Source organism: Neolamprologus multifasciatus, chromosome 15, assembly GCF_963576455.1.
Source record: "Neolamprologus multifasciatus chromosome 15, fNeoMul1.2, whole genome shotgun sequence".
In the NCBI taxonomy this organism is placed as follows: domain Eukaryota; kingdom Metazoa; phylum Chordata; class Actinopteri; order Cichliformes; family Cichlidae; genus Neolamprologus; species Neolamprologus multifasciatus.
The window spans coordinates 21,039,369-21,060,606 of NC_140453.1; the positions used below are offsets into that span (position 1 = coordinate 21,039,369).

The following is a 21,238-nucleotide window of genomic DNA, read 5'->3' on the forward strand; positions in this document are numbered from 1 at the left end:
CAGTCTTGTTAAAATCACGAATAGTATTGTTTTCACAATGACCCTGGAGGGAGAATCTGACTCTTTAGACATGCTTGGACTTGCTGAAGCAGTGAAGGCATGCAGAGCAAAGTGAGGCCTAAGGCCAATACACCCCCCACCCACCCCCACCCCGTGTTTTCCCCCAAACATCCCCAAGCAGCATTTTTAGCATCTGCATAAGAGACCTGCACTTTTAAAAGTGACACAAACGCAAAAATCTCTGAGCTGAGATGCTTGACAGCTGTCATTCTAGATAAACTAAGTGACACAGTCGCTTCAGAGATTTACTGAACTCCCACAAAGGCAAGATGATTAATTCTTTCTCAAAAACCTGAAATGTTCCCACAATGTTTCCCCATACAGCTGTCACGCTGTCAAAAGTCAAGCTGGTGCTATCAGTGCTTGTTTTAACTTGGTTACACAGACCTTGTCAGGGCTTAACGAGGCTACACAGAAAGTTTGTTTACATGCCATGATTAAAAAACAAAGGTGCTTTTGCTTCGTAGTTAGATGTTTGAATTGTTTGTATTCTATATTCTATATCTATTTTATAAGTGACTTTTAGTCTATGTAAGTCCCATTGGTCTAACAGTGCAATAACAGCTGGTGACTCACCCCCTCATGCAATAAGGAGGAGCTACAAACTGGGGGCAGAGCAGCAGTACAAAAGAGATGCCTACTGTACCTGCACACTTACATTACTTCCAGATTTGATTGGAACTGGTACTGACTTTCGCCTGAACGGACATAAAGTAGCAGTGACTCAAGGACTGAAAGAAGAAACCTAAAGTTTTAATAAGGACCAAAACTAAAGACACAGAGGAAACCTGTTTGACAGGATTTTTTCTGTTTTGATTGCAGGATGGAACTCGATCTTTGAAGTGATTTCCTCTTCAATTTAGAGACAATGCTTTGCTCTATGCTTCCAGGGTAGAATCAGTTTCTGTTTTCAAGTTTGGAATTAATATTTGCTGACCCCCAGGCAATTTGTTTTTTGACTGCTAAAATGGAAAACACCAATGGAACTGAACAACCTCTTGAAGACGATGAAGCTGCCGAGATGCAAGTGTACAAGTTCTATGCAGCTGCAATAATTGTGATTTTTATCTTGGCTTTGCCTCTGAATGCATCTGTCATCTACCTCTTTATTTTCAAGCTCAGGTTTTGGAAATCCAGCACAAATAATATCTTCCTCTTCAACCTGGTTTTGGCTGACATCCTCCTACTGATCTGCTTGCCCATAAAGGCCTATACCTTCATCCAAGGAGTTAGAAATAGTAACAATGACGCTGTCTGCAAAGCCATGCTTTTCATGTTGTTTTTAAACCGTGGAGCTAGCATCGCCTTCCTAACAGCAACTTCCATCCATCGGTATTTTCATGTGGTGCACCCTGGTCGAAAAAGTCTCCTAAAAGCGCTTAAGAAGTCTCCACAGATCTCTGTCCTCATCTGGGTGCTGCTTCTGCCTCTCACCATCCCCACCATGCTCAAAAACTTTGACTGCTCTTACAGCCTCATTAAAGAAAATGCTACCGTGATCAAGGTAATGCTTACTTGTTTCATGCCTTATTCTCTCTTATTGTAGACAACACGTGCATAAACTAAGGTCATTGTGTCTTAATACTTATAACAGTTTAATAAGAGTTTAATTTTGTTTTAAATCTAGGAATCCTCCACAGCAGTCATGCAAAGTGATTTTTAAACAGAGGTTAGACTGCTGACATTCCCTTTTATTTTTATCCCCCTATCTAAGGATGTGGTGGATGGCATCAGAGAGACTGTAATCTTTACTCAGATCCTGGTCCCGTTTGTCATCCTGCTCTACTGCACTGTGCGCATCGTCAACCGACTCAGGAAAAAAACAGTCGGGGATAGGACCAAGCTGAAGAGAGCAGTATTTCTGGTCACTGCTGTCATGGTGCTCTTTTCATTCTGTTTCCTCCCCTGCACCATAGCCAGGATGGTTCTGCTTATCATTCGGGTCAAAGATATGCCTGATTACATCGAGCACAAAGCTGTAGTGGCCTTTGATGGCCTCATGGTCCTCTCCTACATAGACTGTCTGCTCGACCCACTTGTCTACTGCTTCTCTAGCACCAAGTTCAAAGCACTTTATCTATCCAATTACTTCCCATTTTTAGTAAAAGAAACTCCACAGGTCAGCTCAACAGGAAAGACATACAGAACTACAAACACTACTGTCATTTCAGGTTTATGAAAACAAAGAAGGGATAGTTCCCATACAGAGTGTGGTTTCTCTCTATAGTAGCCACAGGTTGAAAAAAAATGGTTCAATGGTTAAAATGTGTTATGAGGACAAGGCATATAAATATTTCAATTCCTACTTTCTTAAGATTTTCAAATATACAGAAGTAAAAAAATGAAAAAAATATATTAGTTTATCAGCCCTATGGATATAGCACAGGGGTCAAAATTTTAAATTTCTTTAGGAGAATGCCTCCCAGCCAAAGTATGCACATCTGTTCTTCCTGTTTCGCTTGGACAGTGAAGGAGTTCCTTTCAAAAATACATTCTGTCAAATTATACCAACACAGCTTTTATCTAAGCCACAACAGTGAAACAAGTTTTTGTTTTTCACACCATCTGTTAGATAACATTTAGGGGATCCTCAGTCTGCAGGTGATTAATACGTCATTTTAAAAGTACATACAGGGAAATTATCATGACAGGGGATTTAAAATGCTAATTTCCAGCTCCTAACAGTTCAATATAATAATTATTTTTTATATTTATATTTATTTTTTCTTAAACTGGGCCATGTAGCAGACATTCAGTTTATCCACAGTCAGAAGTAAGTCTCGCTCTCAGTCATGTGTCTTCTGATTGGCTTCACATCATCAAATGGTGGAATGAGAAGGATCTACACAATTTTAGGCAGGTGGCTTTAACATTGTGGCTGGTCAGTACTGAACTGTTTGTGATGTGTGTATAGAGATATGTATATATATTCATCCTGAGATTATTTCTAATAAATGGATTATGGTATGTTGGGAACACCTTGATGATACCACCTTGAAAGCTCTGCTCACAAAGTGCCACGCCCACAAATGACTCTTACAACGTAAAACGTGAGTCATACACTCAACCTGAACTTATCTTCACCCTGAGCTAGTCCCAGAAATCCCAGAATTTCTATATAAGTCACATGGGTGAAATTACTCACCTTAATGACACCATCAGTAGATGTAGCGCACCGAGTGAGCGTATGTCTGGTGTAACTGTCTGTCAGTAAATAGACACCTCCCTGATTTAAGTAGTCAATAAGCTGGAATCTGGTGAGTCTATGCTCTCTGCTTTCATCTACAATTTAAATCATCTGTGGGTTAACAATGAGTCACTGCAAGGTACAAACACTTATGCACTTATATGGCATAGCAGTATTTGTCATAGTTCTTCATTGTAAGAAAATAATGAATAACTACAAGTGTAATAACAGAGTTAAATAACTCTTTTGAGTTATGGGTAAAAAACAAACTGAGGAGATTGATACATAAGCTAAGGCAAAAATGTAAGCTGAATATTTACATCTACAAATATGACATCTGCTTTGCCTGACAACGAGTAACTCACGCAGTGTAAACAGGAAATAAATACCAAGTAAAGAGAGAATTGTATAGCTTGAGGTCAAAAATGGTATGACTTTAAATAATAAGGAGACAGAGTTAGAAGCAATAAAATATTAACACTCTGCAGTGATTACTTTGTTTACTTGTCTGAAAGTTGTGTAAATGTGACATTTTGAAAATATTATTTGTTTATCTGTGACCCTAATGAATTCAGCTGCAACGTCAATATGCTTCATTCTTGTATTACCGTATCATCCAATCTGCATTTTACATTTAAAAAGTACATTTAGGAATCCACACTAAAAAAAATGGCCTTTTGAGGGATGACTACACAGTCTGGACATGAAGAAAAGAGAGTAAAAGAGTAGGAGGGAGTCCTTACCTTCCTTGAAAGGAATCTTTGCAGAGTCCTTATTTTTTATTTCTGTCCTTTTGAAACAGATGGTTAAAAAACATTACCACCCTGCTAGCTTTCCTTTGGGGCTGCCAATATTTGGGTTTTTTGGTATGCAGAAAAAAACAACAACATAATTCTCCCCATCAGCACAAATATGAATACAACCGTGCCTTTTTTGTGGATAAGAATTACATTATATTATTCAGATTTAAATCACTTCACAAAAAGTGACACTTATTGTTTTCTTAGAAATTCTGAATGTTTTCTTACCCTAAATATATTGTAGCAGTAAATTAAGTTGTGAAAACTTTTTCTTGGCCGTTTAGTCTCTCCTTGCACAAATACATTTGAATTTAGACTCAAGAAAAGAAGAGAGACAGATCAAGGGTTGCTTGGATACAAGCAGTCAGTGTGACACAGAAACATGTGGTTATGGCGTGTTGACACGTGTAAAAAAGACCAGTTCTGACAAGTTTTGGCAGACATCAAATTAGAACACATTACATAGCTTTTACTGACAGAGATGACACTGGGATTTCTAAAGAATGTGAGACCATGTAAAGAAATAAGATAGAAAGAGAAGAAACTGCATCTGAGGGAAAAACATGACATTGAGACTTTAGACAGAAAAGGGAGAGATATGCCATTTACTGTTTACTGTATATAACTACATACATTAATATTTTTTCAAATATAAATTTTGTTTTAAAAAAAATAGTTAATTTTTTCCTTTCATGTGACAAGGTTTCTTCCCAGTCCCAAAATCTACTGAAAGAAGATCGACCCACAGTGACATCGTTCAACATCCCACACAAGCCACAGAATTGCTGCCAACGCCTTGGTGCCAAAGAACAGAGAAAACCCTCTGGGAGCCCACATGCATGTCCATACCCAGATCTGTTAGAGTTGTTTTGGCAGTAGGATAGGGACCTGAAAAGTGTCAGGCTGCTGGTATTAACATTGTGTTTAATTTATAATTTAGATGTTGCCTGGTTAAGTAATACTGTTTGTTGCATTATCTGTACTCTATGAGATTATTGTTTACAAAGCTAAATCTTTTTTTTTTTAAACTAGCTCAAAATAAAGACAGACTCAGATGTAGGAATCATTGCAAAGCAGAGATAATTCACAAGCAAACAGTTGACCGGTGGCTATGTTAGCGGCAGGCCTCTGGGTCCAGGCTTGTCCAAATATTTCCCTGTGCTCCTTTAACTGCAGTTTGTTACAGCTGTTTTGGATTCTTGTACATATGCTGTTCGAAGTTATTTAGTTTATGTCTTGATGTAAGATGTTTACTTTGTTACACCTTTTGTTCCCTGTGTTTTGCATTTAGTTTTACTTCATTTATCTTGTTATCCTGTGATTGTTTGGACCTGTTTGTTTTCCCTGTTCCACATTCTCTTGGGGTCCAGGGTATAGTTGGCCATTTTTGACTACTTTAGATTTTACCTTTATATTTCCCCTTAAAAAATTGTTTTCTTTGCCTTTTTTGTGGTATCATTGCTTTCAGTACAACCTCACATGTCTAAATTTACAGTTATTTTTTCATGTTAACATAGTGTATTTATACAATTGGCCTAAAATAATAATAATAATAATAATAATCAAGTAAGAAAAACATATATTTTTTATTGTGAGAACCACAAACATGTTAAATGAATCATTTTCATAACTTCATCAGGTAGTGGCCTCCAGCTCACACTGGAGCATCTCGCAGCCGAGAGTGACATGGCAGGAAAGAGAATCAGCACCTCCAAGTCTGAGGTCATGGTCCTCACCCGGTCAAATGCCCACTCCAGCTTGGGGATGAATTACTGTGTGGAGTTTAAGAATCTTTTGTCTTGTTCACGTTTGAGGAGAGAAGGGAGCTCGGATGAGAGATGAGATTTGTTCATTCAAATCAAATTTTACCGTAGTTTAGTTTTATTTCACGATAATAAATCAATACAAGATATGAACTCTTATTTATTCTCCTTTCTTTTAGCAGCTGCTCTGGAGAGTATAGTGATGATGGTTTTGATATGAGTCATGTCTGTACGGAAGAAGCATGTTTTTATTAAAATATTACAAAATATTACTGATTGTCTATTTAACTTGAGTAATGCTGTTGCAAAATACTCACAACTTGCTGTAACACTAAAACTAATTTATTTTTAAACTGCTCTTATATTATCTTGGTAAGAACTTATAAATAACATAGCAAAGAACAGGGAAACAGTCAGAACCCATCTCCGATCTGAAGGTGCAGGGAAGCAACTCTCTTGTCCACTGGGGACAAAGAAATCCAGAACAAAATTAACCTGGTCATTTACATGGTAATTTCTATGATGCAAATGAATTACACTGTAAGACAATATGAATTAATTTCCCCATACAAAACAATATTTATCCCATAGGTATGGGAGTCGAGAACCGGTACTTGCAGAAAATCGGTTCCCAGTAGTCCAATTCCTGCTTTCTGCTCCAATTGTCTGCTTGATCTCAGTCCCGCTTATCAGTTCTTGCACTCACACTCACAGTGGGATGTAAAAGTTGGCCAACCTTGTTAATAGTCATTATTTTCCTGTAAATATATCATATAGGAGACACACACAGTGATATTTGAGAAGTGAAATGAAGTTGATTGGATTTACAGAAAGTGTGCAATAACAGTTTAAACAAAATCAGGCAGGTGCATAAATTTGGGCACTGTTGTCATTTTATTAATTCCAAAACCTTTAGAACTAATTATTGGAACTCAAATTGACTTGGTAAGCTCAGTGACCCCTGACCTACATACACAGGTGAATCCAATAATGAGAAAGAGTATTTAAGGGGGTCAATTGTATGTTTCCCTCCTCTTTTAATTTTCTCTGAAGAGTAGCAACATGGGGGTCTCAAAACAACTCAAATGACCTGAAGACAAAGATTGTTCACCATCATGGTTTAGGGGAAGGACACAGAAAGCTGTCTCAGAGATTTAAGCTGTCTGTTTCCACTGTTAGGAACATATTGAGAAAATGGAAGACCACAGGCTCAGTTCAAGTTAAGGCTCAAAGTGGCAGACCACGAAAAATCTCAGATAGACAGAAGCAACGAATGGTGAGAACAGTCAGAGTCCCAGACCAGCACCAAAGACCTACAACATCATCTTGCAGCAGATGGAGTCACTGTGCATCGTTCAACGCACTTTACACAAGGAGATGCTGTATGCAAGAGTGATGCAGAGGAAGCCTTTTCTCCGCCCACAGCACAAACAGAGCCGCTAAAGCACATTTGGACAAGCCAGCTTCATTCAGGAATAAGGTGCTGTGGACTGATGAAACTAAAATTGAATTATTTGGGCATAATAAAGGGCGTTATGCATGGAGGAAAAAGAACACAGCATTCCAAGAAAAACACCTGCTACCTACAGTAAAATATGGTGGTGTTTCCGTCAGCTGTGGGGCTGTGTGGCCAGTGCAGGGACTGGAAATCTTGTGAAAGTTAAGGGACACATGGATTCCACTCAGTATTTGGGAGACCAATGTCCAGGAATCAGTGACAAAGCTGAAGCTGCGCTGGGGTTGGATCTTTCAACAAGACAACGACCCGAAACACTGCTCAAAATCCACTAAAGTAAGAGGAACAAGTACAACGTTCTGGAACGGCCATCTCAGCCCAGACCTGAATATTATTGAAAACCTGTGGTGCGAGTTAAAGAGAGCTTTCCATGCTCGGAAGCCATCAAACCTGAATGAACTAGAGATGTTTTGTAAAGAAGAATGGTCCAAAATACCTTCAACCACAATCCAGACTCTCATTGGAACCTACAGGAAGCGGTTGCCTAAACTTTTGCATCCCACTGTAAATCACCTGATTTGGGTTCATGTCTAAGAAGTGAAAAATAATGGCGCAGTCTAGAGTGGAAGTGGAAAACTGCACCCAGGACAGAAACGGCTGCATTATGCTGCTAAGATAACTTCAGTTTCTTTACAAGCATCTGCCAAGATGCATGCTAACGCTAAGCTAGCCAAGAACCCAGAGTGAAAACTGAGTGAATGCCGACCCCTCAACTTTAACAGGTAACAAAGCAGATGAGCAGTCAGGTTGCAGCCTCTCTCTCTTCCTGTTCACTTTTCCAAGTCCTGCAGGTGCGTGAGCCAAAGATGGGAACCCATAATGAGTCCCGTCCTGGATGGAGAGAAAGAGAGAGAGAGTAACAACAACAAAAACACTGTCACAGCTGACCATCCTCAGGCAGGCCTGCTGGGCCATGACATACACTCATATTATTGGTGTAGAAAAGTCACGTTGCAATGGCTGTAATGGGTTAAAATTCTCACTGTTACAGTCAGACGTGCAACAAGCCATAAAGTACAAAACGTACTCAACTGTGTTCATGTGTCTGTTGCAGAAACCATGTGGCATAGCTCATTTGTGCAACATTGTGTCAGAAAATGACACAGCTTACAGTTAAGTAAAGTGAAGTAAAGATGCCAGTGCATGGCTTAATAGGATTCAAATTTATATTGAAGTTTGAAATGATTCGGGGTTTTTTGTATTTTACAGCAGAGGAGAGCTTTAGAGAGGAGGAGGAATGGTTACTTTAAAGGTTAACATGAACAGAGCAAAGTATGTTAACTTTGACAAGATTGCATGGTTGACTTAGTTACCAAAAACGCTGTTATGCATTTTCAGGTTGATTCAGGAGTATTTTGTAAGAATGACCAAAGTGTTTGTCTATGATTTCCTCAGAGTTTTCATAGTTGTAGAAGACTCTTTATGCTCATCCTAAAGCATAGACATGACTTTTCCACTGCTTGCAATTCTCTAAATTCCAGTATGCTCAAACAATGGTGTACTTGAATAAGATGATAATGACAAATAGTAATCTAATCCATCCATGAACTCCTGTCTGTATTAGAAAGCTGTAATATTTCCTTAAAGAATCCTCTTATATACTGTAACAAAATGTATGCAGTGTAAACTCATCAGATCTTCAGACAAACTTGTATTCTGGCTCAACCTCACCCCATGAATCATACAACTATTTCTTTGAAAAGTATTCACAACCCTTCACTTTTTTTGTTGTATCTTTCATGTTGTACAGTTTTCCTATATGTATGCTCAACAACACTTAGCCAAACATGCATGAATTCATGATGATACCATTCCTGTAGAGTGTCATTTGGGTCTAGAGAATATCCCAGCTGGAACTGAGGAAGAATACAGTCTGGAAAAATCCCTCCTCTACGACAAAGCTAATCCAAAAACACAATATTTCCTCTATTTTTTTGCTCCAACTCTGGCAGCCAATCGAAATGATTACAATCCAAAATGAGTGAAAATGACTCTTTTAGAGGAAAATAATGTTAACTCTGGAAAAATTACTCTCTTCATTTTCCTGTGTACCATTTAACCCGCTGTGCGCCAGCACACCAGCACAGAAAACATTTAGAATATTAGCAGGTCAGATTGCAGAACCTTCCGAAACTTTTCAGTATCACAGAAGCACAATGGTCTTAATCATTTTGAAATGGAAAAAAAAAGTTTGAAATCATAAACAAATCTGGAATTCCAACAATGGAGGGGTGATTTCATTTGAAGATAATTATCACGTGCACACTTTCCAAGCTATGAAGCTGATCCTTCACTCATTATTTCTGTGGCACCGGTGACATATTGATAAAATAGAGGTATAGGTTGGCACTGCCCATAATCCTTCAACCAAATAACAAAAACACCTGATATACATAACCAAAGCAGGTTTAACCAAGACAACTGATAAGTATTAATCCAACTTAGATTAGCTGGCATGGAGCTGAAATACAGACTCTGCCAGTGACTATAAAGTAGCAGCTCAGTCAGATTGGCTTTCCATGCCATTTCAGAGAGATTGAAAAGATGTGTCGGGAAGAGTGGAACAAACAGCCTGAATCCAGATGTGCAAAGATTGAAAATATCTATCCTTGAACATAGAAGGCTGTAGCTGCTGCCAAATGGGGCTTTGACAAAGCACTGAAATAAGGTTTTAAATGTATCTGTCAATAAGACACAGGTTTATGATTTTATTTTAAATCTAAAACGTAAAACTTATATGTGTTTGCATGTTTTTTCCATGAATGTCTCCAAACATAACACTGCAAATGTGCAAGCAGGATTTTCTCATATTGACAGTCCCCTGAATGTCACAAGGAGTTTAGCCAGTCTGCTGATAAAACCACCTTGAACTACCAGTTTCCAAATAGCTCTCTCTCTCTCTCTGTAACAGCGAAATTACAGTCAGATTCCTTTTTTGCAGTAATAATTTAGAGTTTGCAGATTGAAAGATTCATAAATGTAACTCTCATGCTTAGTTTCTCAGTCAGTTGAGTAAAGCTCCCTAAACCACACCTCCAGCACCTCCTGAATGTAAATACTTCTTCGCAAGTAACCAGCGTGGCAGCATCACATAAACAGAAGCTAAGAGAGGGCATTTTCTCCTTTCTCCTTCGCTGCATTGAGAGTGTGCTTCCTCCGTATCTTTTGCCATGGAAAAAACAGCCTTGACAGACATCCACAATCACTGTAAGGCTCTCTTAAGGGGACTGTTCAATTTAAGGAACTAGAAGGAGAGTGAGAAGGAGCCATCTGTCCCTGACAGTGAAGATTCAAGATCATAGGAACCTACAACAACCTCCAGGATAAAGGATTTAACTGCAATGCTTGCTTTCTCAATATACGACATATTAATTTGACCGTAGCTTTATCTGCTATACAAGGTGGACATTTTTTGCCATTTATATGATGATTCAACAAAACATGTCTGTAAATCGATCAGTTGACCACTGCAAAACACCCAGTGACATTACATACCAAGTCCTCTCCTGGATAATGGTGGGAGAATTTACACTGGGTCTGCCTCTCAACCTGTCCGTTCTCTACATCTTCATCTTCAGGTACGGGAAATCTTTTCACTCGTTTAGATTTATTCTTGTTTTAGTAAAAACCAAGAGGAAAGCTGTGCTGGATTCTCGTTACTGGGGGCAAAGTTTGCTAAATGAAGTGTAAACCAACTGAGTTACTGGTGTGGTGAAGAAAGCGGTTTTATGTTTATCTTTAAAAGACTGTGACCACTCTGATGCAACCAATTCAGATGCCATATAAATAACAAGACCTACCACAACTCTATTAAACCTTTGAAATGGACAGATGAATCCAATTTTGTTCTTGAAAAGTTAAAATAGAAAGTGTAGAACAAAAAAGCTAAGCTGTAAGTGTTACACTGAAGTGCAAACAAAACAAAAAAGCAGCACTTGCAAGTCGCTACAAAGTAAAATCTACATATGTTACCATGCTGGTCTATCAGTTTTGAAGAGTTTATCTGACATGAGTCATCCTCTCCTCAGAGAGCTGAGTAAAATGTTGGACAGTCGCACTCAGAGGTCGTGTAGATGGCAGAAACAGCATCATAAGCTTAGGTTTATTGTTTTCCTGTTCCTCTTCATTCGCTCTTGATACAAAGCAAACTCACTGGCTGTGAAACAATTAACTGTTTTATGACCTTTTTAGATACAAGTTCTGGAAGAACAAAGCGATCTTCTTGTTCAATATTGTGGTTGCTGATTTCTTGCTGGTGGGCTGCCTTCCTTTCAAGATCCATCATTACCAGCACAACTTGAGGCGCAGTGAGGACACTGTGCTTTGTAAGATTATGCTCTTCATGCTGTTTCTCAATCGAGGAGCCAGCATCGCCTTCCTCATCACAATGTCCCTCGATCGCTACTTCAATGTGGTCCATCTTGGAAGGAGAAATTTTGTCAACGTGTTTAAGAAATCTCCTCAGATTTCTGTCGTCATCTGGATCCTCTTGCTTCCCCTCACCACTCCTACAATGGTCACAACCTTTGAGTGCTGCAACAGCCACGGACGGGAAAAGGAGACATTCTTACATGATGTGACGGACACCTTTAGAGAGGTACGGTTTCAGTGTATTTGTTTGGATTTAGTGTTGTTTTATGTTACCTAACAACATATACTGGGGACAACAGACTAAAAACAGGTTGTTCGCTGCCTCGCTCTGACAGATCAGATGGAATCCAGAAAGAAAATGGGTGGATTTGGATTCAGAAAGATTTTAATATTTATATTTGAACATATAAGAAGAACAGCAGAGATTAACACAACTGCTTCAACTTCCTATAAAGCTGGCATTAGAGTCAATATCCAGTTCAGTTCCCTAACTGGCAGTTCCTTTCCACAAGACATAGATACACTCACCCAGGCATGGCAGAACCGAGTTAGAGTTTTTCTGAAGTAAAAATTGGAGACAGCGTATAAACCAAAGTTTTAATTAATCATTTACATTTATTTTTAAGCACTTTTTTCTCTTTGTCCTAATTATTAATATTCCTTTGTTTATGTAACTTTTGAAATAAACCCAGGATTTTCAGGGTCTGGACCAGTGATGGGATGAGATGTCGAACGTGTGCAGATAAAGATAAACGCTTCTATAGACACTTTTCACAATATTTGGAAATCTTAGAGACCAGACAACTGTTAACTAATGTTAGAAAAACAAAAATCACCAGTTATTCTTGAAAGAAAGAATTAATTTGAATCGTTTCAATTTCTAACTTAACATCATAACTTAAGTAAAAGGCAGGATAGCTGGAGAAGCTAAGGAGGGGTTTAAAGGGGTCGAAATATTAGTTCATAATTGAAGACACAGTGTTTAAGTTAGGAGTGTACATGATAAACTTTCCCATGTCTGTATAGAAATCCAAGTTGACTGTGTGACACATAGGGCTATTGTAACGAGTCATACCTAATAGTGGGGTTTTTGTTTGTTTTGGGGTTTTTTTAAGATTGTTTTCTTCTCCCAAATCATCATCCCCTACATCATCCTCGTCTACTGCACGGTCCGCATTGTCAGCCGGCTGAGGAAGAAGACGGTTGGGGAGAAGACTAAGCTGAGGAGGGCTGTGTGCTTGGTCACATCTGTTGTCGTTGTCTTCTCCTTCTGCTTCCTTCCCTGCACTATAACTAGAGCAGCACTGCTGTTTGTGCGGCTGAAGAACTGGCAGGATGCAGAAAACATAGCTGTCCAGGTGTACGACGCCCTCATGGTTTTGTCTTACAGCGACTGCCTGCTGGACCCGTTGATTTACTGTTTCTGTAACTCAGGGTTTAAAGATGTTTACATATCTACCTTTTGCCCTGCATTTATTCAGAAGAGACTGACAAATTCTGACTCTGGCACCCCAAACACAACAACATGTACTAGTACTACTGCTCGCGCTAGAATGATTTTTTTGCCTATAACGGAGAAATAATCTCTCTGTGATACTTGACGAGAACATGGGCTCTTCATTTTATCATCATCCAACACTGATTGTGTAACCACTCATCCACCCACATAAGTGTTTTTAGCTGGGGAAGAAGTGCTGACAATTTGAAGTCATCAGATGACATTTACTAGGTAGTAAACACACAGCACTCAGTAAACACCACAGTTACTAAACAGAGTTAGTGAGTAGCTGACATGCAGTTCAAAGATTTTTATATTTTCTTCCTTGTTAAAAGATGATTAGTTTACAGATTGGGGCACTAATGTAGGCGGGAGGTTGCTTATTAAATGTAAATATTTTTCTTGTGTGCATGTATAGTTATTTCTTGGGTTATTTTCCACAGGACGCCCGGTGATACTGCTAAATGAGTGTTTATTAAGGTTTTCAGGTGCCTCTTATCCTTCTGTGCAGTTGGCTAGTCTGATACTTGTTTGATACTATTACTGAAGGATGGTTTTTATCTTTCCAGTTAAGGAGGGCTGTTTTTGTAGCCACTGTTTAAGGTTTGTGTGTATTTGTTCATACTCATGCCAGACCTGCAGACATGGGGATAGAGAGGGTGGAATGCTATGAGCTACAGCTGAGGATAATAAACTTGTGATGTTTCTATATAACTTGAATGGGCAGAGCGCCATGGACATATTATTGATTATCAAGGGACAATGCTATTGTATACTTTTAAAAAGAGGTTATTCAAAATGTAAAAGTTTTCAATACAAATATTTATGTTATTATTCCATTTCTAAATCTTAGATGTGGAAAATTACATGATATTTGAAAACATACATATATTTATGGGGTCACAAATGACTCCACACAACCTCCCATTAACTTTGCCACATCAGTAGACCGATTCTTTTGTTTGGACAAAATCTTTAAACAACCTTCTATTGAAAATAGAGACTTCCTTTTAAGGATTTCTTGCACTGCATATGAGTATGTGTCACACAGTGGAAATTGTGTTTTTATATTTTGTTTTGTATCAGACTGTGTGTTGGTACATAGTGTTGATTTTATTTGCATGATTTTATTGTGATATTTATATTGCACGTTTGTTTATTCATATTTATATTGCACGGTTTTATCCTCATATTTATATTATGTGTGTTAATGTTGTTGTACCATATTCCTTTAATCCACTGTGGACTAAACAGACAATTGTAATTTTAGCATATGGAAAACATTTTTTAGCTTTGTTCTAATAGTGTATAGTTATTTCTGCCGGCAGGGTTTTTAGCGCATTGAGAATACTTTTTTTTTTTATTGTTTACGGGGGATTTTAACGTGTGTGTGTGTGTGTGTGTGTGTTTTTTTTTTTAATGTAAATAAATTCTGTGTGTTCAAAGCCAGCTTAGTTTCTGTGCCCTGAGCGCTGACCCGCTCACTCCCCCTTTTCGCTTGTATGTATACAGACGTGGTAGTGAAGATTTAGGTCCAGCAGTCTAAGCGGCTACATATGTCCTCAGTAATCTGTTGTGAGGAGCTGCCTTCACATGTACACACAGTCCTATGAAGACAATAGCTTGGTTAAAGTAATACTAACCAGCGTGACCATATAGGGCATTTCAGTGGATTAATAGGGAAGTGTATAAAATTAAAGATCCTGTCTGAGTAGTCCACTCAAAGGTTTGTTTTTTTTTTGCCTGTCCTGTTTGGCTCTTTTGCCATCAGAATTATTGTCTAAAGGCGAGGAAAGATGCCCAACGGATTTACTTTACCAAATTGACCATCCCAGCCTGGTATTTATTTATTTTTTATTTCCACTTGCTAGATACGGGACAGACTTGAATGAGGAAAAGAAAAGGGAGAAAGGAAGAGGGGAAAAACAGCAGAGAAGAGGGACGGGGATAAAGGGCAAAAAACAAAAACCAACTAAATAAGCAGACAAAAAAAATACATATATCAATCACCTGGATCACCTGTTGAGAAAGAAAAAAGAAAACAAGCAGAAGAAAACGAGAGCAATACAATAAACAACATCATGATGATATATGGGAATATAACAGTAAATACTAAATATTAAACATTATTGTGCAGCACGTAAGATCGACAGCGCACAGTGTGCTTTGAGGTAGGAGCCAAAAAGGGTGTAGTTTGTGTGTGTGATCACCCGCGTGTACACCTGTGAGCATGGACGCGCTTGTTTTTTAAAAGGTTCCTTCATGTAATGATCTGCTAGAGGGTGTGGGGAGCCACAGCCCCGTCCTCCAGGGCATGAAGCAGGTATGGAGGAGATCATAAAAGTTAACATACAGTTTTTAAAATTATTTGTGCTAGGTGGAAATTTAGACTTCAACTGCCTGTTTTAAATAGTAAAATGTATATGCATATTGCATGTCAATATTTACTTAAATATAAATATTAAAGCATTTTTAGTTATTAGGGTTATTTTCAAACCAGCTGACATGATATGTTAGTACTTCCTGTAATAAAGCCAAATCACTTAGCATTGGTGATATCTATTTTATCTCTCTTTCATTCATCCTACTAGGAGAAGGCCTTCTTAAGGCTGACCTTCTAAATATGCACAGGTGTCATTTATCACTCAGGAATCTCTATAATGCTGAATGCTGAGCATCGTCTCTGTCATTAATGCCTCAAACCTGCAAGTTCACCCGCAGTGCAAAATGTTGTGAAATCTACCAAGTGTTCTGATGGTGCTCAAAAAACTGCATTTGACCTCTGAACTTTGAGCACTTGTTTCAGTTACTTGTGGAATTTTATTACTGTGGCTATTTTTACATTTTCCATCACAAAGTGTTCTTTCTTATTATATGAATAAACTAGTGAGTGCTGGTGTTATTGATTAACTGCCACTACAAAAATGTCAACCCTTACCGGACAACATGTTGCACTGTACACATTTTTTTGTAGCACTGAAAACTTAAATTATCTGCCTGTATGATGATGATGGTGATGTGTGCATACTGCTGATGTAACTACACATCTGACAGAGTTTTTGCAAGTGAAGAATGTTACCTTTTCTGAGTAAAATGTTACCACAAGAAATACACAATCATACAATGTTTACTGTTCAGCTTTTTCTGACACGGTAAGCCTTTACCAAACATATACAAAAAGCAGAAGTAGCTGCCTTGCAACGTCCAAATACTGACACTGTTATAGAAAGATGCTAGAGTATGTTCATGAGCACAACATGAAGTCATTTTTATGTTGAAATAGCATTTCCTCACATGCGGTCAGTTATTCGTGGATGAGGCCCACACTTTGACAGATTCTCCACATTTTATGGTCTCCAGCCTTTGCACTGTGTGGGTATTATAACAGCAGGCAGAGCAGCTGCATAGCCTTGAAGCCGAGACTAGTAACCCCTAAGCCAGGATATCATAGCAAACATAACAGCAGAGAACAGAAGTATGAAAGCAAATGCAAAGAAAGGCCTAAATGTAAAACAAACACGGAACGTTATTGAATTACTGTTCTTGCCATCGCTGCAAATTGACTTTCTGCTTCCTAAAAGCCTGTAACGACTTAATGACACACCCTCAGCCTGAAACGTTTTATGGGATTTGGGTCATTAAGGTAAGTGACAAGTGCAGCATTGGAAGCTTGAGGAGTCTACTATATTCCTTCAGGCCTTGTGGACCTGCTCTACTTGCATGAAAACGAGCTCGTACGGTTCCTTTACAAATACATTTTTGGAAACAATCAATGCATAAATTTGTAAATTAGACACAACAGGAACACAGAACTCTTCCATCTGGGAAGCTTGAGAAACATTTCTGCTTTACTACACCTGCACCACAAATGTGCTGTGTGAAGAGGAGTATCTCATGATACAAAATATATCATTATCCTCCTTGGCATATAATTAAAGAAAAAAAAACCTGACATCATCATCTGGGACACCACACAAAACGATCATTAAAAATTAGGGATTTATGAGTTAAGATTATGATGGGAAGAGAAAGCACGTGCCGGCAACAAATGGCTAAATATGCGTCTCCTACAGTAAAATAAATGTGAGGCCTTATATACGGTGGCCCTGAGAGGCCAAACGGACTGCAACTTCAGAAAACACTTGCAAAAAGAAAAATGCTGCAAAAAGAAAAATGCTGCAAAAAGAAAAACACCTGCAAAAAGAAAAACACTTGCAAAAAGAAAAGCGCTGCAAAAAGAAAAACACTTGCAAAAAGAAAAGCGCTGCAAAAAGAAAAACACTTGCAAAAAGAAAAACACTTGCAAAAACAAAAGCGCTGCAAAAAGAAAAACACTTGCAAAAACAAAAAGCGCTGCAAAAAGAAAAACACTTGCAAAAACAAAAAGCGCTGCAAAAAGAAAAACACTTGCAAAAACAAAAAGCGCTGCAAAAAGAAAAACACTTGCAAAAAGAAAAACACTTGCAAAAACAAAAAGCGCTGCAAAAAGAAAAACACTTGCAAAAACAAAAAGCGCTGCAAAAAGAAAAACACTTGCAAAAAGAAAAGCGCTGCAAAAAGAAAAGGGCTGCAAAAGCACACACAACACAACGGAAATAGGAAAAAACACAACGGAAATGTTTCTGGGGAGACAATAATCGGACGGACCAGTTGACCAAAACATGCTAACAAGTGCACTGGGACTGGGAGACACTTCAACGAAGTGGAAGCAGAGCGGCCAAAGAGTAAACTTCCAAAAGTAAGTTCTGAATATTATGTCACTTATTTATGTGCAAATGTTTAATAACGAGGAACATTAAAACATTACTGTTGGCCACATGCCGGCAAAGTTATGTGACATTAGCGATGTTTGTACTTTCAGCGTTTACTTTGTTTTAAAGTCTTTACTTTATACGCCGTTAGATAGTCGACCTTAATCTTACAGAGAATGTGATGATTTTGTGGATAATTAAAGTCAGTCATATATCCACAAACACAACAGGCTGAAAGTCAGTGATGCTGCTCTGTTTGCAGTCCTGAATATCACGGCACAAGCAGGATTCACTGCACTGTTAATGTTAACTATGTTATATTGCTGCCTCTGTTCGGTGGTGTTGAGCCAAACGGACTTTAACGTGTGTTTGAACGAGCTGACGGTTCACTCATTGTAGCGACTTCCACAGTCGCTAGAGCCCGGGGATGGAGCCCGCCTATTTGCCTGACGCGCTGTCAACTTTAGCAATAATGCGAGAGGTGGAATTGTTTGCTTGTTTATTAAAGTGTTTACAGAGTAATGTCATCTCGAGATTTGGACTCTTACAACGTCACAGGCTCTAATGTAACAAGACGAAACATGTTGTGCAGCGGTCAACAAAAACTACGGCTACCCAGCCCTCCTCTCTGTCAAAATCAAAACCAGTGAATGACAGACTGACAACGCCCTCTTAATGTCACCGCTAGCACCCACGTGACTCCCATTACACATCACCATAGCAACCAAACAAATGAAAACCCAGTGATCATCAAAAAATTCAGTACATTTAATTATGGTTCCTACACTCATTAAGCTGAAAGAAAGATGCTTTAATCACAGCAGTCTCACATGTGTCCACTGTACCAGCTGGGAACTCTTCTTGTTCAGCACTCGTAATAACACTAAATCCTCCTGTTTGTAGCAGTGTATACACCTGAGACTGTCACCTGTCTGTCTGTCCTGCACTCTGTCTCTGTTTCTTTCTCTCTGATTGTGGAATAAAAGTATGAACATGTATTTATAAGTTACACTTGTGTTTGAATCCTGCAGCTTATCACACATTTGATTTACTACTCAGGGCCTTCAAGTTACACACTATGAAAGGCAGCAACAAGTTTAATATTCAGAAACCTAAAGTATGTATCAGCAGCTGAATGGAGCTAAAAATAATTGTTTGTTTCAGTTCTATGAAGCTTTGAGTATTTTGGATCAGTAGCACTGCTGTGTTTGTTGCATCATATCGCTGTAATTGTTTATATGCTTTATATATTCTGAGGTAAGTTGATCTATAGTGTTACATCATATTCTATAAGGATGTTATGTGTTTGTAGACTTTCTGCCCAGTTTGACCCATTTAGCAGAAATCAGCCTTTTTAAGGCTCTGATATCTATTCTGTATGACTTAAAGCAGTTATGACATGGTCTGATTTTCTCACCCAATAAAGGAATATTTCATATATCAGTCTACTCTTCATTCTATCAGAAACAGTTATCACAGCTCGTACATTTGCTTCTTCCACACATATATGTAAGCATTGAGCCAAATTTAGTAATAATGCCAACATATTAAAAGAACAATATTCGTTATTCCTTCATTTCTGTCAACCACATGTTTCCCGCTATCATGGTTGCTAGGCAACCTGGGCAGCGCGACGGAGGCTAGACCGTCCCATTTCACAAGCCTGACACTTCCGGCCTTAGCGGTCTTTGAGTATGGAGTAGCCTCCGTCGCGCTGCCCATCTATTCAGCAATATAACAAAGTTAACATTAACAGTGCAGTGAATCCTGCTTGTGCCGTGATATTCAGGACTGCAAACAGAGCAGCATCACTGACTTTCAGCCTGTTGTGTTTGTGGATATATGACTGACTTTAATTATCCACAAAATCATCACATTCTCTGTAAGATTAAGGTCGACTATCTAACGGCGTATAAAGTAAAGACTTTAAAACAAAGTAAACGCTGAAAGTACAAACATCGCTAATGTCACATAACTTTGCCGGCATGTGGCCAACAGTAATGTTTTAATGTTCCTCGTTATTAAACATTTGCACATAAATAAGTGACATAATATTCAGAACTTACTTTTGGAAGTTTACTCTTTGGCCGCTCTGCTTCCACTTCGTTGAAGTGTCTCCCAGTCCCAGTGCACTTGTTAGCATGTTTTGGTCAACTGGTCCGTCCGATTATTGTCTCCCCAGAAACATTTCCGTTGTGTTTTTTCCTATTTCCGTTGTGTTGTGTGTGCTTTTGCAGCCCTTTTCTTTTTGCAGCGCTTTTCTTTTTGCAAGTGTTTTTCTTTTTGCAGCGCTTTTTGTTTTTGCAAGTGTTTTTCTTTTTGCAGCGCTTTTTGTTTTTGCAAGTGTTTTTCTTTTTGCAGCGCTTTTTGTTTTTGCAAGTGTTTTTCTTTTTGCAAGTGTTTTTCTTTTTGCAGCGCTTTTTGTTTTTGCAAGTGTTTTTCTTTTTGCAGCGCTTTTTGTTTTTGCAAGTGTTTTTCTTTTTGCAGCGCTTTTTGTTTTTGCAAGTGTTTTTCTTTTTGCAGCACTTTTTGTTTTTGCAAGTGTTTTTCTTTTTGCAGCGCTTTTTGTTTTTGCAAGTGTTTTTCTTTTTGCAGCGCTTTTTGTTTTTGCAAGTGTTTTTCTTTTTGCAGCGCTTTTTGTTTTTGCAAGTGTTTTTCTTTTTGCAAGTGTTTTTCTTTTTGCAGCGCTTTTCTTTTTGCAAGTGTTTTTCTTTTTGCAGCGCTTTTCTTTTTGCAAGTGTTTTTCTTTTTGCAGGTGTTTTTCTTTTTGCAGCATTTTTCTTTTTGCAGCATTTTTCTTTTTGCAAGTGTTTTCTGACGTTGCAGTCCGTTTGGCCTCTCAGGGCCACCGTACTTATAGGATAATATATGTAATACTTGGTTGTTAACTTTTTTACTCTGGGGCTATGTGAGGTGGAAACACCGACAGAGAATGTGTGCTTTTACTATGGGGCCAATTATTTGTTATCCTAAATTCTCATGTACTTTCAGCCATGTTTGCATTATTGTGGCTGCTACAAAACTGAAATCTGTAGATAAGATGATTTAATACGCAAGAGAAAGTACTGTGATTCTTAACAAATAATAAGTGGACTCTCTCTGAAAGCAAAAATGTGGCGACACCTCTGATGATATTGGATTAATCCTGAGCATGCTGCCTTTAGTTTCACGGCTGAAACTTTGATTATTTTAATTTTCTAGTTTGTTTTGTTACCGGCTGCTGTCTCTGTCTGGCCATGCTATAAATCCTGCTGCTGTGTGATGTTACAGCTCTTTGGTAAAGAGCAATTAT

General features: G+C 38.5%; 2 protein-coding genes across 2 annotated transcripts; both read left to right on the top strand.

Annotated features, from left to right (window-relative positions):
• Positions 1-516: 516 nt before the first annotated feature.
• On the top strand, positions 517-7,597 carry gpr31 (G protein-coupled receptor 31). The gene is made up of 2 exons (XM_085133989.1): positions 517-1,564; positions 1,775-7,597. The coding sequence occupies exons 1-2, from the start codon at positions 1,028-1,030 to the stop codon at positions 2,237-2,239; spliced, it is 1,002 nt and encodes a 333-aa protein (XP_084990115.1). The 5' UTR covers positions 517-1,027; the 3' UTR covers positions 2,240-7,597.
• A 2,649-nt stretch (positions 7,598-10,246) lies between these two features.
• Positions 10,247-14,153, top strand: LOC146501994 (12-(S)-hydroxy-5,8,10,14-eicosatetraenoic acid receptor-like). The gene is made up of 3 exons (XM_085133990.1): positions 10,247-10,904; positions 11,518-11,923; positions 12,813-14,153. The coding sequence occupies exons 1-3, from the start codon at positions 10,750-10,752 to the stop codon at positions 13,278-13,280; spliced, it is 1,029 nt and encodes a 342-aa protein (XP_084990116.1). The 5' UTR covers positions 10,247-10,749; the 3' UTR covers positions 13,281-14,153.
• Positions 14,154-21,238: the final 7,085 nt, after the last annotated feature.

Excerpts from the sequence above, each read along its gene's own strand:
- LOC146501994 (XM_085133990.1), top strand. The coding sequence starts at position 10,750 with ATGATGATTCAACAAAACATGTCTGTAAATCGATCAGTTGACCACTGC. Across the intron at positions 10,905-11,517 it reads CTCTACATCTTCATCTTCAG|ATACAAGTTCTGGAAGAACA; the intron begins GTACGGGAAATC and ends TGACCTTTTTAG. Across the intron at positions 11,924-12,812 it reads TGACGGACACCTTTAGAGAG|ATTGTTTTCTTCTCCCAAAT; the intron begins GTACGGTTTCAG and ends GGTTTTTTTAAG.
- gpr31 (XM_085133989.1), top strand. The coding sequence starts at position 1,028 with ATGGAAAACACCAATGGAACTGAACAACCTCTTGAAGACGATGAAGCT. Across the intron at positions 1,565-1,774 it reads AAAATGCTACCGTGATCAAG|GATGTGGTGGATGGCATCAG; the intron begins GTAATGCTTACT and ends CCCCTATCTAAG.